Source organism: Physeter macrocephalus, chromosome 18 (genome assembly GCF_002837175.3).
Source record: "Physeter macrocephalus isolate SW-GA chromosome 18, ASM283717v5, whole genome shotgun sequence".
Classification (NCBI taxonomy): Eukaryota; Metazoa; Chordata; class Mammalia; order Artiodactyla; family Physeteridae; genus Physeter; species Physeter macrocephalus.
This window is the reverse complement of record NC_041231.1, coordinates 51,047,510-51,064,000: the sequence shown is the minus strand read 5'-3', so window position 1 is coordinate 51,064,000 and position 16,491 is coordinate 51,047,510. Positions and strand designations below refer to the sequence as shown.

At 45.9% G+C, this 16,491-nt stretch overlaps 1 protein-coding gene across 1 annotated transcript in view; it reads right to left on the bottom strand.

Moving 5' to 3' along the window:
* ZNF35 (zinc finger protein 35) overlaps positions 1 to 16,491 on the bottom strand; it is a 44,976-nt gene that overhangs the window by 12,886 nt on the left and 15,599 nt on the right. The window contains exons 5-8 of the mRNA XM_055080005.1: positions 10,471 to 10,809; positions 8,415 to 8,758; positions 2,666 to 2,754; positions 351 to 1,823 (exon numbers count right to left, since the gene is read on the bottom strand). Of these exons, the coding sequence (XP_054935980.1) occupies positions 351 to 1,823; positions 2,666 to 2,754; positions 8,415 to 8,758; positions 10,471 to 10,809 (2,245 nt within the window). The remainder of the gene's footprint in view (positions 1 to 350; positions 1,824 to 2,665; positions 2,755 to 8,414; positions 8,759 to 10,470; positions 10,810 to 16,491) is intronic.

Below are 16,491 nucleotides of genomic sequence, written 5' to 3'. Positions count from 1 at the left end.
GGTGACAAGTTGGGAAGGTGAAGCAGGGGTGTAATAAGGGAAACACAGTGCTAACTTAAATGGCACCTCCAGGTATGAGAATGCCATGGAGACAAGGGAATGGCAAAGAGCAAGGATTTCTCTGAAAAATAGAAACTTCTTTCCTACCCTGTATTCCCAGATGCCCACCTGGAGTAGGCTCTGCATTCTCCAAGCTCCCACCTCCATTTCTCAAAACACCCTCCTAAGTGCAGTATCCAAGGCTCCTTTATCCTTCCCTCTAGGAACTCTTCCTGTCCCTCTTCCCCAGCCAGATTCCTAGTCACTGTCTCTAGAGAAACTGTCATAACCTGAATGCCAGGTTTATTCACCACTGTGAAGTTTCTGATGTCTGAAGAGGACTGAACTATGTCTGAAGAATTTTCCACATTCAATGCACTCATAAGGCTTCTCACCAGTGTGAATCCTGTAATGTTCACTAAGGTGTGCATACTTGCGGAAGGTTTTCTCACACTCACTACACTTATAGAGCTTCTCACCAGTGTGAGTTCTATGATGTTCAGTAAGAGACGTGTTGTGAGCAAAGGCTTTCCCACATTCTTGACATTTATAGGGCTTCTCTCCAGTATGAATTCTCATATGCTGAGTGAGACAGGTATTCTGGTTAAAGCCCTTCCCACATTCATTGCATTTATAGGGTTTTTCTCCGGTGTGGCTTCTCTGATGCCGAATAAGGCAAATGCTCTGAATGAAAGCTTTACCACACTCACTGCATTTGTAGGGTCTTTCCCCTGTATGAATTCTCTGATGTTTAGTGAGTGGGGTGCACTGAGCAAAAGCTTTGCCACATTCCTTACACTTATAGGGTTTTTCTCCAGTATGAATTCGCTGGTGTTTAATAAGGGATGGGCTCTGACAAAACGCTTTCCCACATTCCTTACATTTATAGGGTTTCTCTCCAGTATGAATTCTCTGATGCTGAGAGAGGTTTGCCTTTGTATGGAAAGTCTTCCCACATTCATCACATTTATAGGGTTTTTCCCCAGTGTGAATTCTCTGATGTTGTGTAAGATTTGAGTGTTTGCGAAAAGAAGAGCCACATTCATTGCATAAATAAGGTTTCTCACCAGTGTGAATTCTCTGATGATGAATGAGGTGTGTGTTCTGACTGAACGCCTTCCCACATCTATTACATTTATACGGTTTCTCTCCAGTGTGGATTCTCTGATGCTGAGTAAGAAATGATCGACATCGAAATGTTTTCCCACACTGCTCACATCCATATGGTTTCACTCCGGTGTGAATTCTTTGATGTCGAACAAGGAATGAGCTACGGCTAAAAGTTTTCCCACATTCCTCACATGCGTAGGGTCTCGTATGAGTTCTCTGATGCTGGGTAAAGGATGAGCTCTGATTAAAAGTTTTTCCACATTCACTACATTTCCAAGATTTTTTCTGTGTAGAGAAGATCGGACATTTACTTTGGTCTGAAATCTCACTGGTGTATATGCTACTTGTCTCCCACTGATGTAGGCTCTCTTCTGTAGAAACCCTGAGATGTGTAACAAGGCTTGAGGTCAAAAGCAGGCTTCTCTCAAAATTATATTCTTGTCTAATCATTTCTGCAGGTGCTTCCTTGTGGATGAAAGTTATTCCCCCAAAACCTTCTTGGAAAAGGCATGGTCCAGGAACCTCTCTGGGAGGGTTTTCCTTCATGCTCTCACATACATATTTTTCTTCAAATGTAGGATCCTGGTATTCATCCTCTTGGGATCTCTTTGATGCTATCCCTGGCAAATCAATTTCAGAGCCATCCTGCTCTGGAGCAGGCTTGTTCACCCAACCTGAAAAAAACCACCACAGTGAGTATCTCTTGTGCAAGGAAGAGCGCAAGCCCCTGAACTTATAGGGACCTAACTTTGACAGGTCTCAGTAATGGCCTATGAGTAATGGCCAATAAGAGCAAGTGGGGTAGGACTTCCCCAGTGGCGCAGTGATTAAGAATCTGCCTGCCAATGCAGGGGACACAGGTTCAAGCCCTGGTCTGGGAAGATCCCACATGCCGTGTAGCAACTAAGCCCGTGTGCCACAACTACTGAGCCTGCAAGCCACAACTACTGAGCCCCGTGCCACAACTACTGAAGCCCGCATGCTTAGAGCCCACGCACTGCAACGAAGAGTAGCCCCCGCTTGCTGCAACTAGAGAAAGCCCGTGTGCAGCAACAAAGACCCAATGCAGCCAAAAAAAAAAAAAGAGCAAGTGGGGCAAGTAATTCAGAGTTACATCTGGTGGAAGAGATCTGCATCAGGGTAAGGTGATCACCATTAATGAAAAATGAGTAGCTGCAGACACCAAGGAAGTGACAGAATCAGAGACCAGAGAGATAAAGGGAAAAAAACAAACAATAACAGACTAAGATTAGGGCAAGACAAGAAACATGGATAGTTTGCATTCAAAGAGTGGAGAGTGGGAGAATGTAAAAGTGCAAAATAGTGGAAATGAGATCAAATGAGTACCAGGGAAAAGCTGGCCTCAAGAGATGCTCACTCAATAGATGTTCACTCACATTCACCCCAGCATTCCTAAAAGAGAGGGTAATTTGCTCTCCTGAGCTTCATTCAGTTTCTCTTGTAAGATTTCCAAAGCCCTCCTGTTTCTTCCACTGGTGATCCCTTGCTTACTCACCTGGACAAATCACTCTTCCAATCTCTCTCTCTTCAGCTCCTTGCATATTCAACATCCACAAATCTTCTCTTTGCTTTGATTGTAAAAGACTTCAAGGTTGAAAAACTGGGAGCCCTGCTCATAGAGGAAAAAAAGGTGGGGAAGGGGATATCACTGTCCCAGTAAACAGAAAAATGAGATAGCGCTGTTGCCTAAGGATACTATCTGGTAACTCACACAAAACCTGTCAGGACAGCAACTTGCCTGCATCACCAAGAGTCAGGGGTGGCTTCCAGCTTTCTAGGTTAACAAACTCCATTTGTCAGCTGTCCAAGAAGTGGCAGCCAGACAGACTGACATATTAGCAAACACTCAAGTACTTGAGAAATAAATCAGAATGTTATTTATAAAGATAAAAATAACTATGAAGTGAATAGGAATATCCATGTCAATTAGTGTACTCTTTCCACTATACAATAATCTATATGAAAAGTCAATTAATATAGTCAAACGTTGTGTTGGGAAATGGCCTCATAGCAAGGCTAATGCATTTAAGTCTGATCCACCCACCTCCCCTATATGTCAAGGAGCTGGATAGTAGTTAGGGATTGCTATTTGACACAACCTAGAGATATGCTGATTGTCCTTTCTTCAAGATGTCTTATCAATTCAAAATCTTTTCTTCAGGCATAGCTCAATATAAGAGTGTAGGCTGCAGTTGAAAAAACAAAAACACTTTGTGAAATAATTTTTGACTTACAAAGAGTTGCAAAAATAGTATAGAGAGTTTCTCGTTTTTGGAAAGTCAAAATCATAACTGTTCATCCAAAAATGTCTCTCCATATAACCCTGAAGTGAGAAGTAGAATTGGAAGTGTTATTTCAAGAAAAACAGAAGGCAGAGAGATGGTTTACCATAATCAAGAGCTCAGAAGGCATGGAAGAATAGGAAGTCTGGTGAAGTATATAATAAGGCTGGCCCTGTGGACTTCTCATCAAGGTCTGTGCCTCGGTGTTGAGTTTTAGAGGTTTAAGAGGATCCTATCTGGGATTTCCTGATCCTCTTCCATAGCAGGGACATAAAGTGGACCCACTGCAGAATCCTACAGAGACTCATGAAGTAGTGTGGGGTTTGGCTATAATCAGAGCTAGAGACAGTGGAGAAAAAGTCAGACACGCCCAGGCCTACCTAGAGCTTACGTCACAACTCAACAAAGACATTAACACCAGTAGTTACAAATAAGGGAATTATAAAAGGAGAAATATTGGGTCCTGTAGAATGCAGAGCAGAGGGGACCTAATCTAATCTGGGAAAGAAAGCCTCCCTGAAGAAGAGATAAATAAGAATTAGACAAATGAAGAGGGAAAAGAAGATACCAGAGAGATGAAACAGAATATATAAAAGGAATCAAGCCCCATATTTTGGAAGAATGAAAGAGATCTAGTAAGGCCAAAGTATTAGGCACTAGAAATAAGACATGAAGCCCGAGGCAAGCAAATACAACCCTGCAAACCACTTTAAGGAATTTACCCTAAAGTGAGCAGAAAGCCATAAAAAGTATTGGAAAAGGTTTGAAAAATATGTGACATGATTAGATCTTCTATTAAACACACACACACACACACACACACACACACAACTTATCCTTTTGCCCATAGAGCAAAGTGTGTACAAGGGGTGGAAGGTAGGAGGCAAGGTGAAGGCTGGAGGACCCCTTGGGAGGTTGTTTCAGCAGTCCAATAAGGGGACTTGGATGACTAAGAGACAAAAACAACAGGACAGGACAGGATGACTATTCGAGCGAGATGTGAGGGAGAAGGAGAAGTTAATGATAATTTGCTGGTTTGGGGCTTGAGAGATGACAGTGACCTTTAGTGAGAGTGGTAACACTGGTTTGAGGAGGAAAAAGATACATTCAGTTTGAAATATCAGACATACATATACGGAACAGAGGACAGAGGTGTGGGCTGAAAACTTGTATTTAGAGTTTTTGTCATAAAGAAGGTAACTGAAATTCTGGGAGTAACAGATAAAATCATCAAAAGAGTGTAGCTAGGAAACCTCAACAGTGAGTTTACACATTTATAAGGAGGTTTAACTCTGGCTTTTGATTTTAGAGATTCCTAATCCCTAAGAGAAATAAGTAAACTAATTTAATATATGATAAAAATTGGCATTTCTAATCATAAAAAAATTGATTACTCACAATTTATGTTGGGACTGTTGCTTAAGTATCTGGAAAAAAACACTTAGTGAGATTCCTACCTCACACCACATACCAAAATAAACCAAAACCCAGTAAAGGGTTAAAAAATGTATTTTTGATTTATACATCAAGGAGTAGATAGACCTGATAGATAAAAGACTTCCTATTAACGAGTAAAGAAAAAAGATGAACTGATAGAAATATGCAAAGTACAACAAATACACCAAGAATTACAAAAGGCCAATAGACATACCAAAACAAAGTTTCACCTCATTGGTAATCAAAGAAATGGGAACTGAAAGAATGAAGAATCAATTTTTATATCAAGTTGGAAACTCTCTCTTTAATGCTAAAACTCAAAACTGGCAAAGGTGCAGGGAAAGAGAGCTTCTCACACACCACTGGTGGGAATGTAAACTGGTACCATCTTTCTAGAGCTAACTGGCAATATACTGGGTTGGCCAAAAAGTTTGTTCGTAAGATGTTACGGAAAAACGCGAATGAACTTTTTGGCCAACCCAATATATTAGGTCTTAAAGTTGTAGGCTGAGTGGCAGTTGGGACACCATGATCACCATTTTGTAGGTACAGAAAGTCAGAACAAAATTCTCAATCTGTACTATATACAACACCTGCAATGGATCTCAGAAGATCCTCACTCATCAGTATGTCATAAAGATGCCTATATTATTTAACCTAGTAATTCTACTGTTAGAACTTTTTCATAAAGAAGGAACCTCCCAGAGTGGGAGAAAAAAACCCAAACTGAATTCTTCTGTTACCTGTAAAAAAAAAAAAATCCCCTGAAATGTTGTTGGAAAACACAATTTTTCTGTTGATGGACACTGACACTTAGCAATTTAGCAAAGTATGGTACTTCCACTTGGTGGAAATCATACAGACATCAGATAATTGAAAATGAAAATATGTGACAATGTGGAAAAATACTTATAAGCAAATGTGAAAAAAAAACAGGATATTAAAATTTCAAATACAATCTAACGTCATATATGTATGTTAAAATATACATATAAATAAGATCAAGAAGGAAAAGTAATCACCACCATGGTGATATAATTTATGAATGATTTTCTCTTCTATTTTCCAAATTTCCTCAATTATCTATATTTTGCCTTATTTTTAAAAAACTTAAATCTCTCAGAATATCTATCAATTTGTTAGCCATGATCATCTTGAGGAATAAGATTATGGTAAACTTTTGTTTTAAGGCGTTTCTTTTTGCAATGTTTGGAAGTTTTCCTGTAGAAATAAGTAAATAACTCTGTAATCAGAGAAAACAAGTGAAAAAAATATAATCAGAGATAAGCACAGAGATTTATGTACAAAGATCACATTGTTACTATGACTGTAAAAAATACAGGCAAGTAAACATTGATGGCATATCAATATGATAGATTATGAAACTATTAAGAGTCATGTTTTCAGAGAATATTCATGAGAAAATACAATATGTTAAAACAGGAGACTACAAAACACTAAAACAAAAAATATGCACATATATACCAGTACTAAAGTAAGCATTCAATAAACAGAAACTATTATTACTACACAGATATATACAAAACACACACATAAAAAAGGACAGAGGGGGAAAAAAAAAAGGACAGAGGAAAACCCACTAAAATGTCAACAACTGATCTCTAGGTCATTTAATGGGTTACTTTATTTTGTCCTTTATAACCTTCTACATATTTTATTTTTCCTGCAATAAACATGAATTACTTTTATAGTCAGTAAAACATTTAAAAATGAGAGATTTCACTCAGGGGTTTAAGCACCCCCCCAAAAAAAAACTTTCTTTTTAATGCCACACCTAATGGATATGGTATTGGTTTCCCTTTCAAAATAAGATCAAAGTGGCAAAGTGGACTGGACTGGGACTCAGGAAACTTTGCTCTGCCATAGCCCACATGAGCAAGCTATTTATCTGAAAAAGGTGACAAATTAGATAATATCCACGAGTCCTTCCACCAACGTTCTGTGAAACTCCTGACTAAATTTTTTTTTTTCTTTTGGCTGCGCCGCACAGCTTGTGAGATCTTAGTTCCCCGACCCCAGGGATTGAACCCAGGCCCTCAGCAGTGAAAGCTCGGAGTCCTAACCACTGGACCACCAGAGAATTCCCTAAATGAGTTAATTTTTAATTCACGTAAAGCATTTATAAAGATACCTGCCACATATCAGGCCCTCAACAGGGGTTAGGCATTATTATGTTTGAGAAGGACAGGTTGGTGATAACCACTGTCCTCCAGTAGTGGATCATCTGAGCTGTTTGTCTACGCCAAAAGTTAGCAAACCTTGCCTTTGTAGTTTGAAAACAGAACTAGACAATATGGAAACAAGTGATCTTGGTTGTGTTTCAATAATTTTTTTTTAACAAAAACAGGTGGTAGACCAAAATTTAGCCCATAAGCCACAGTCTGCTGTCTCCCTGGTGTCTAAGTTGCCCAGAATAGGATGTATAGGTGCTTCCACAAATACATAATGTGGAATAATCTGTTGGTGATTTTAAGATGCTGAAAGGATCTATCTGAATCCAGATTTGGGGGAAACGGGTATTACGGTGAACGGACATATATATCTCCAACCTCATCTTGCTAAACTAAGAGGGATCTGGCTTCCTCCTCATGCCTTGTAAGCTTTCTCCCTGCTGCTACTTCCCTACCCCTCTAGAAGGATTCTGGGGAAGCCAGGTGGGGTTTTCCAAGAATTTGAAACTACAATTCCTTCAATAAGACCACATTTAAATGTACTCTTCTCTGAAGCCCTTCTTGATTTGCCTGTTGGTCCCAAGTAACGTATTCTTCCAGGCTACAGCAGCACACTGGATCTACCTCTTCTGCAGCCTGGGGTCATTCAGTAGCAATGTGTCCTCGGATAAGTTATCTATTCTCTCGTACCTCAATTTCCTCACTAAAAACTAGATAACACGTTGCTGTGAAGGCTAAAAAAATTAGCACAACTGCTTAAAACAGTGCCTGGTACACGTTAAGTGCCAAATAAATGTGTTTTAAAACATCACCACAGAAATCTGCTCACATATATATCTTCCAGCACTACAGTGGAAGCGTCTTCCCAATTGGCGGGCTCCGAGGTCACTCACCCTGTAGCCCCGCCTCTAAACCCTGTGTAATATTTGGCAAGTAATGGATAGTAAATTTTTGTTGTTAGACGTTAACATTTCCATACGTGCTATCACGCACATGCTATCAACTGAGCTTTAGAGAGAAAAGACGGCAGTGACAGTCCAACTTTATAGAGATCAAGAAACCGGCTCTATCATGGGTAATTATAACCCAGGTCTCGAGACTCCCTAGGTAGTGCGCTTTACACTATTTCCTTCTCCTCTTAAGTCGGTCCCTTAAAAAAGTTTGAGCTGCAGGACTGGTTGGGGGAAGTAGCTGGTATCCAGACCGAGAACTCTGGCCCCAGGATTTCATTTCCGAACACGGGTCCTAGGTCTTGATCATTTATCCATCACTCAATCATCATTCATTCATTCATGTATTCACTCCACCATCTTCTTAGGCGTGTCCTCTGTGCCAGGCCCTGGTGAGAGCAGTGTTGAAGCTGCAAGCCGGGCCGGGCCGCCGGGAGTTCGCAGCCGCCGTGCAGGCAGCAATCCGGGGAGAACGAGGCCCGGGTGGGCTTGCTACATAAACCTGGGCCGCCGCCACAGCCGAGACGCACCCGGAGCCGCTGCCTTCCCCTCCCTTGGGCCCCGCCCGCTCACCGTGATGTCCGGCTGCTCCCAGCGGGGCGGCGACCACGGTCCCGGAGGTACACGGAAACCCAGGGCGCAGGCTCACCCGCCCGGACCGGAAGAACAGCAGCGCGGCCGGTAGTGCGTCATCAGCGACCCCGAAGCGCAGCCCTCGTCTGCCTCTCTAGGAATCGAGAGGAGCCTCTCGATAGGGGCCTGATAGAAGGCGAGCGTGGCCTGGTTTCCCTCCAAGTCCAGTGGCGTGCTTGATGTCCCATGAAAGACTGCCTTCACCAGGAACACAGTGACCACCTCATGCCTGGGGAAAACTGTAGATGGGGGCGTTAGGGTTGTAAAGAGTGCTAAGTGGGAGTCAGAATGGGCCATCTCGGGCTTCCCTGGTGGCGCAGTGGTTAAGAATCTGCCTGCCAATGCAGGGGACGTCGGTTCGAGCCCTGGTCGGGGAAGATCCCACATGCCACGGAGCAACTAAGCCCGTGCGCTAGAGCCCGCGAGCCACAACTCCTGAGACCACGTGCCACAACTACTGAAGCCGATGCCCTAGAGCCTGTGCTCTGCAACAAGAGAAGGCACCCAATGAGAAGCCTGCACACAGCAACAAAGAGTAGCCCCCGCTTGCCGCAACTAGAGAAAAGCCCGTGCGTAGCAGCAAAGACCCAAAGCAGCCAAAAATTTAATTAATTAATTAAAAAAAAAAAAAAAAAAGAATGGGCCATCTCGACCAAAATTTAGCCCATAAGCCACAGTCTGCTGTCTCCCTGGTGTCTAAGTTGCCCAGAATAGGATGTATAGGTGCTTCCACAAATACATAATGTGGAATAATCTGTTGGTGATTTTAAGATGCTGAAAGGATCTATCTGAATCCAGATTTGGGGGAAACGGGTATTACGGTGAACGGACATATATATCTCCAACCTCATCTTGCTAAACTAAGAGGGATCTGGCTTCCTCCTCATGCCTTGTAAGCTTTCTCCCTGCTGCTACTTCCCTACCCCTCTAGAAGGATTCTGGGGAAGCCAGGTGGGGTTTTCCAAGAATTTGAAACTACAATTCCTTCAATAAGACCACATTTAAATGTACTCTTCTCTGAAGCCCTTCTTGATTTGCCTGTTGGTCCCAAGTAACGTATTCTTCCAGGCTACAGCAGCACACTGGATCTACCTCTTCTGCAGCCTGGGGTCATTCAGTAGCAATGTGTCCTCGGATAAGTTATCTATTCTCTCGTACCTCAATTTCCTCACTAAAAACTAGATAACACGTTGCTGTGAAGGCTAAAAAAATTAGCACAACTGCTTAAAACAGTGCCTGGTACACGTTAAGTGCCAAATAAATGTGTTTTAAAACATCACCACAGAAATCTGCTCACATATATATCTTCCAGCACTACAGTGGAAGCGTCTTCCCAATTGGCGGGCTCCGAGGTCACTCACCCTGTAGCCCCGCCTCTAAACCCTGTGTAATATTTGGCAAGTAATGGATAGTAAATTTTTGTTGTTAGACGTTAACATTTCCATACGTGCTATCACGCACATGCTATCAACTGAGCTTTAGAGAGAAAAGACGGCAGTGACAGTCCAACTTTATAGAGATCAAGAAACCGGCTCTATCATGGGTAATTATAACCCAGGTCTCGAGACTCCCTAGGTAGTGCGCTTTACACTATTTCCTTCTCCTCTTAAGTCGGTCCCTTAAAAAAGTTTGAGCTGCAGGACTGGTTGGGGGAAGTAGCTGGTATCCAGACCGAGAACTCTGGCCCCAGGATTTCATTTCCGAACACGGGTCCTAGGTCTTGATCATTTATCCATCACTCAATCATCATTCATTCATTCATGTATTCACTCCACCATCTTCTTAGGCGTGTCCTCTGTGCCAGGCCCTGGTGAGAGCAGTGTTGAAGCTGCAAGCCGGGCCGGGCCGCCGGGAGTTCGCAGCCGCCGTGCAGGCAGCAATCCGGGGAGAACGAGGCCCGGGTGGGCTTGCTACATAAACCTGGGCCGCCGCCACAGCCGAGACGCACCCGGAGCCGCTGCCTTCCCCTCCCTTGGGCCCCGCCCGCTCACCGTGATGTCCGGCGGCTCCCAGCGGGGCGGCGACCACGGTCCCGGAGGTACACGGAAACCCAGGGCGCAGGCTCACCCGCCCGGACCGGAAGAACAGCAGCGCGGCCGGTAGTGCGTCATCAGCGACCCCGAAGCGCAGCTCTCGTCTGCCTCTCTAGGAATCGAGAGGAGCCTCTCGATAGGGGCCTGATAGAAGGCGAGCGTGGCCTGGTTTCCCTCCAAGTCCAGTGGCGTGCTTGATGTCCCATGAAAGACTGCCTTCACCAGGAACACAGTGACCACCTCATGCCTGGGGAAAACTGTAGATGGGGGCGTTAGGGTTGTAAAGAGTGCTAAGTGGGAGTCAGAATGGGCCATCTCGGGCTTCCCTGGTGGCGCAGTGGTTAAGAATCTGCCTGCCAATGCAGGGGACGTCGGTTCGAGCCCTGGTCGGGGAAGATCCCACATGCCACGGAGCAACTAAGCCCGTGCGCTAGAGCCCGCGAGCCACAACTCCTGAGACCACGTGCCACAACTACTGAAGCCGATGCCCTAGAGCCTGTGCTCTGCAACAAGAGAAGGCACCCAATGAGAAGCCTGCACACAGCAACAAAGAGTAGCCCCCGCTTGCCGCAACTAGAGAAAAGCCCGTGCGTAGCAGCAAAGACCCAAAGCAGCCAAAAATTTAATTAATTAATTAATTAAAAAAAAAAAAAAGAATGGGCCATCTCAGCAAGGGAGTAGTACATTCCATCTGCTAAAAATAGCTCCTGATTATGAACCTTGACCTCAACACTGGGCTCTGACCAGGGAGGCCAGCCTGGTGTTTCTTCTGGGTGTGAGTGGTCTGGTGCCAGACGAGATGGGAGCTCTGGCCAAAGGGCTTCCTGCACTGGGTGCGGCAATAGGTCTTCTTGCCCGTGTGGCTCTGCAGGTGCACCAGGAGGTAAGGGCTTCAGCTGAAGCCCTTGCGGCAATCAGGGCACACGTAGGGCTTCACCCCAGTGTGCACCCTCTGGTGCAGGATCAGGTGGGAGCTGAGCGTAAAGGCCTTCCCACACTCCTTGCACCCACACGACTTCTCCCGTGTGCATTCTCTGGTAGACCATGAGAGTGGAGCTCTGGCTGAAGGTCTTGCCACACTCAGTACACGTGGAGAGATTTTTGCTGGGGGCAAGAAGTGTTTTTGTTTTTTTTTTAAATTTCATATACCCCCTGATAAAAAGGGAACAAGATTGGAAATGCACCATGCAAGGAAGTAGAGTAACACTCCCTCTGGGATAAAGATATATCAACTGGTCTTTCATGGGCCTTCTACTTTTTCAGAATAAAATGAAAACACACACTCATTCACAAGAGAGGTACTTGAAAAGAGGTGAAAAGAACAGAGTAAAGGCACCCATCTATCCACAAGTCTATCTGTAGCATCAGTCATATATTCTACACAGATTAAATCAATATATTCCTGAATTGAATTCTCTTTGAATTAAAAATTGCTATTGAAAAAAGTTCATTAACAAGTCTCTCCTCACTTACTTGTCTGCAGGCTGTTCAGAATGCCCTGCTGTCCTGCTCCCCAATGCACAGAACTCTGGAATCTCGCCCTGGAGTCTTCCAAGGAATTCTCCTTTCAGTTTGCTCTAGAATCAAATCCTCCCTTTCAACTTTGGTTTCACTATCTGAGCAAGTCATAGAAGATAAAACTAATATATAGCAAAAAGAAAAAGAGAATCAGCTTTATATTCTAGACAGGTAAAAGAGACTATATTGGAATTTGAGGAAACCCAATAAATGATTTCTCTCTTTAAAGAGGCAACATGGGGGAATTCCCTGGTGGTCCAGTGGTTAGGAGTCCGTGCTTTCACTGTTGAGGGCCTGGGTTTGGGGAACTAAGATCCTGCAAGCCATGGGGCATGGCCAAAATAAATAAATAAATAAAAGCAAAGAATCAACATAGCACTGGGGCCAACAGTATGGTCTCTGGGGCTAGACTGCTGAGGTGAAATCCTGCCTCTGTCACAAGCAGCTACTTGACCTCTCTGTGCCTCAGTTTTTCTATCTGTAGAATAGGTTAATGCTAGTACCTATTTCATGATGTTTTTAGAATTTAAATTTTTTTTATTATTTATTTATTTATTTATTTTTTACAGAATGGTTTTAATTTTATTTATTTATTTATGGCTGTGTTGGGTCTTTGTTTCTGTGCGAGGGCTTTCTCCAGTTGCGGCGAGCGGGGGCCACTCTTCATCGCGGTGCGCAGGCCTCTCACTATCGCAGCCTCTCGTTGCGGAGCACTGGCTCCAGACGCGCAGGCTCAGTAGTTGTGGCTCACGGGCCTAGCTGCTCGGCGGCATGTGGGATCTTCCCAGACCAGGGCTCGAACCCATGTCCCCTGAATTGGCAGGCAGATTCTCAACCACTGCGCCACCAAGGAAGCCCCCTAGAATTAAAAAATTTAATGTCCATAAAGTGTTAGCTAGGTAAGTGTTAGCTATTAGTAAAATTCTCTGCTCAATTGACAAGATATGCAAAGACCAATATATTATCTTTATTACTGAAAAGCCAATATTGTTGAATGTGGCTTATAGTTGCAGGCAAGTGAGGTTACTAACACCGAATCCCAGAATTAGACAGCATTAAGCACCCAGGGACACAGTGCTGGGCTACCATGGGTTTGCCCCTGTAACACCTGCAGCAAAGAGGAACAGGGCAGACACATGGTCTCTGTGGAAAAACTGGACCCCAAGGGTGAGGAAGGAGGAGGGCTGGCTTTCACACAGTCTACTTCTTTTCCAAAGTCATCAATCAAATCCAATCCCTTTTTGTCCTAGGGCAAGAGTGAGTGTGGGGTCAGAGAGAGGATACAAGTGTTACACCAGTGAGCTTCCTGAAACATCAGGAGTGAGGGAGTATTTAAATTCATAATTTTTCTATACATGCACCATGGTTTCAGAGTATGGGCAAAGGAAGGAAAAAAAAAAGGGCAGTAAAGGAAAGCTTGCATTCTGGGGAAGAGGCAGAGATAGCTCTGTCACCAGAAATGTGCCCAGGGAGGGCCATGCCTGCAGACGTAAAGACTGCCAAAACAGGAGGGGACACACGGGATGTCTTGGAAACTGGCCAAAGCAGCAAGTGAAGGTCAGAGAAGGGCTTGGAATGTGGACTGTGGGGTCCTAGGAGTCAAGGAGCTTGAGCACATCCCCCTTGCCAGCGAGAGAGAGGCAGGACGAAAACTCCTGAGAGGGAACTGAGGGGTCCATGCAATCAGGTAGGGCAGGGGAGCAGGGAGCTACGAGGTAGGCAGGGTCAAGGGCCTGCTGTGGGCAAAGCCAGGCACTGGGATTGGCAGTGGGGCAAGAGGCGGTGCACAGAGGTGTGGATCCCCAGCCTCACAGCCTACAAGCTTAGTCTAGGTGGGAAGAGAGAACAGAGTGGCCGACCCGCCAAATCGGTGGGGATGGACACACTCTGCCCCTTTTCACCTCACATCTACAGGAAATAGAAAAGGAAAGAAGACCCACTCAGGGAGGTCCAGGAGAGGGAACTCGGCCTTTGCTTCCAGGAGGGCTGCAGAAGCAGGGGAGCGTCAAAACGCCAAGGAATCTCCTTAGCAGAGCAGTCCAGTTTCCTCCCTTTGGGACTGGGAGAGCCAGGGAGGGAAGACTCAAGCCCAACACCGGAAAAGACTGATACCTGGTCAAACTGTTTTTGAACACATTCTTGAAGAGCAAAGAACAGTTTGGAGGGTAGAGGTGGCCAGGGTCTACCTCAGTCCAGCCTGCGCCCTCACTGTGGTCTTTTCTGCCATTCCCTAACCCCCTTCTCGGCTTCTCTGAACTTTCTGGTCATATTCATGCTCCCTAAAAAAGATTTCTTGCCTGTTTCTTTTCTCTCGTCTTCCTCATGGCCTGGAGCAGTCAATCCTTGTCCTTCTACGCACCACAACTGCCCAGCCACCCAGCCACCCAGCCATCCATCATCTGGGACTGGCTCAGGTCGCACCCACCTCAGGGAGTCTTGGTCTGCCCCTCCCCAAGCTCCCAGTGATTGCCCCCCTCCTGTCTCCTCAACCACCTCGGCTACCATCCCCACTGCTTTAACAAATGACTTCATATTTTTTTGTGAATTAGCTTTCTCTTTCCCATCTGTCCATTTTATCTTCCCAACGAGGCTATGAGTTTTTGCAGGGCCACAGCTGAATCCTACGATGCCTACAGCCTTCCTAACCTGGTGCATTGGTGCAGGTCTCCATGAGGACACAGTGCTGGCTAGGCATAATCCCTGCCCTCAAATCTGCCAAGAGGAGGGACTTCCCTGGTGGCGCAGTGGTAAAGAGTCCACCTGCCAATGCAGGGGACACAGGTTTGAGCCCTGCTCGGGAAGATCCCACATGCCGCAGAGCAACTAAGCCCGTGTGCCACAACTACTGCTACTGAGCCTGCACTCTAGAGAGCCCGCGAGCCACAGGTACTGAGCACGCGTGCCACAACTACTGAAGCCCGTGCGCCGAGAGCCCATGCTCCGCAACAAGAGAAGCCACCGCAATGAGAAGCTCGCTCACCGTAAAGAGTAGACCCCGCTTGCCGCAACTAGAGAAAGGTCACGTGCAGCAATGAAGACCCAGCACAGCCAAAAAAAAAAAAAAAAAAGAGGCATATGCCCAAGAGTCATCTCCCGCTCACTGTAAAGAGTAGACCCCGCTTGCCGCAACTAGAGAAAGGTCACGTGCAGCAATGAAGACCCAGCACAGCCAAAAAAAAAAAAAAAAAAAAGAGGCATATGCTGAAGAGTCATCTCCAGGAGGGGATGTGGGCCCCATACAGTCACAAAAGCATCCCTCCCAAAGAGCACACCTTCTCTTCTTGGACAGGGAGCTCAGCCTGACTAATGATCACAGCAATGCGACATGACTGACAGTTCACAGCCTCGTCCTGGCCCCGTCTCCTTGAAGCTCACCACCCTGTGACGCTGGCTGGGCAGGTGAGGAAATTGACTGGGAAGCTGGCTGGGCTGGTGAGGAGTCTGTGGCTTCCCAGAGATGACCCAACAAGTCAGAGGCAGAGCAGGTCCTCAAAGGACCCTCAGGGCTGCCTGGCACTCAGCACTCAGTACGAGCTGGCCACTTTGACACTGGGTTAATAAGAAAGAAATGAGCCCAGTGCATCTGGGCTAATACACCTAAAGGTCCAGGACCCATGGGGGAACCAAGAATGGCTTATGAGAAGGCCAGAAGGTGAGTCCCAACCCTGCCCCGGCAACCCCTGGTCCTTTTCTCACCCTCTTCTAGGGCCAGCCTGTCTCCCCACCTCTCACGGCCAGCGGTGACCTACCAGGCTCCAAATGGGAGCTCCGCTCAGCCCTGCTGGTGGTGTTCCCAAGGCTAGAGCCACGGCCAGGGCTCCTCCTCTGTCAGGCTCACGGGGCTTGTCCTCACTCGCATGCATCGCATTCTCACTCAACTCCCTGATGGCAAAGAAGAAACCCTGATGTGTTCCTGACTGTGACTTCCTCGGGCTCAGGGAGTGTCACCTGAAGGGGCAGTAAACACTGTTCAACACAGAGCTGGCCCATCCTGGGAGGGTCACTGGCTCTTTTAGGAGGCAGGGCCAGCTTTGGGACCAGGCCTCCTGTGAACACAGCTCACGACAGTGGGCACCCATTGTTCCAAAGGCCCAGTGGTGCCCAGCATGCTGGAAGGAAGGACAGGTGCTCCAGGCCACCCCGGGCACTGGAAGCCACTCCAGCACCCACAGCTGTCTGGGACCAGGGCTCATCCATCCTGCTTTTGCCTCAGTCCAGACCCTGCCAGAGACTCTTACTTCCTGAGACATCCTCTCATGGCTTCTTCTGGCCTCAG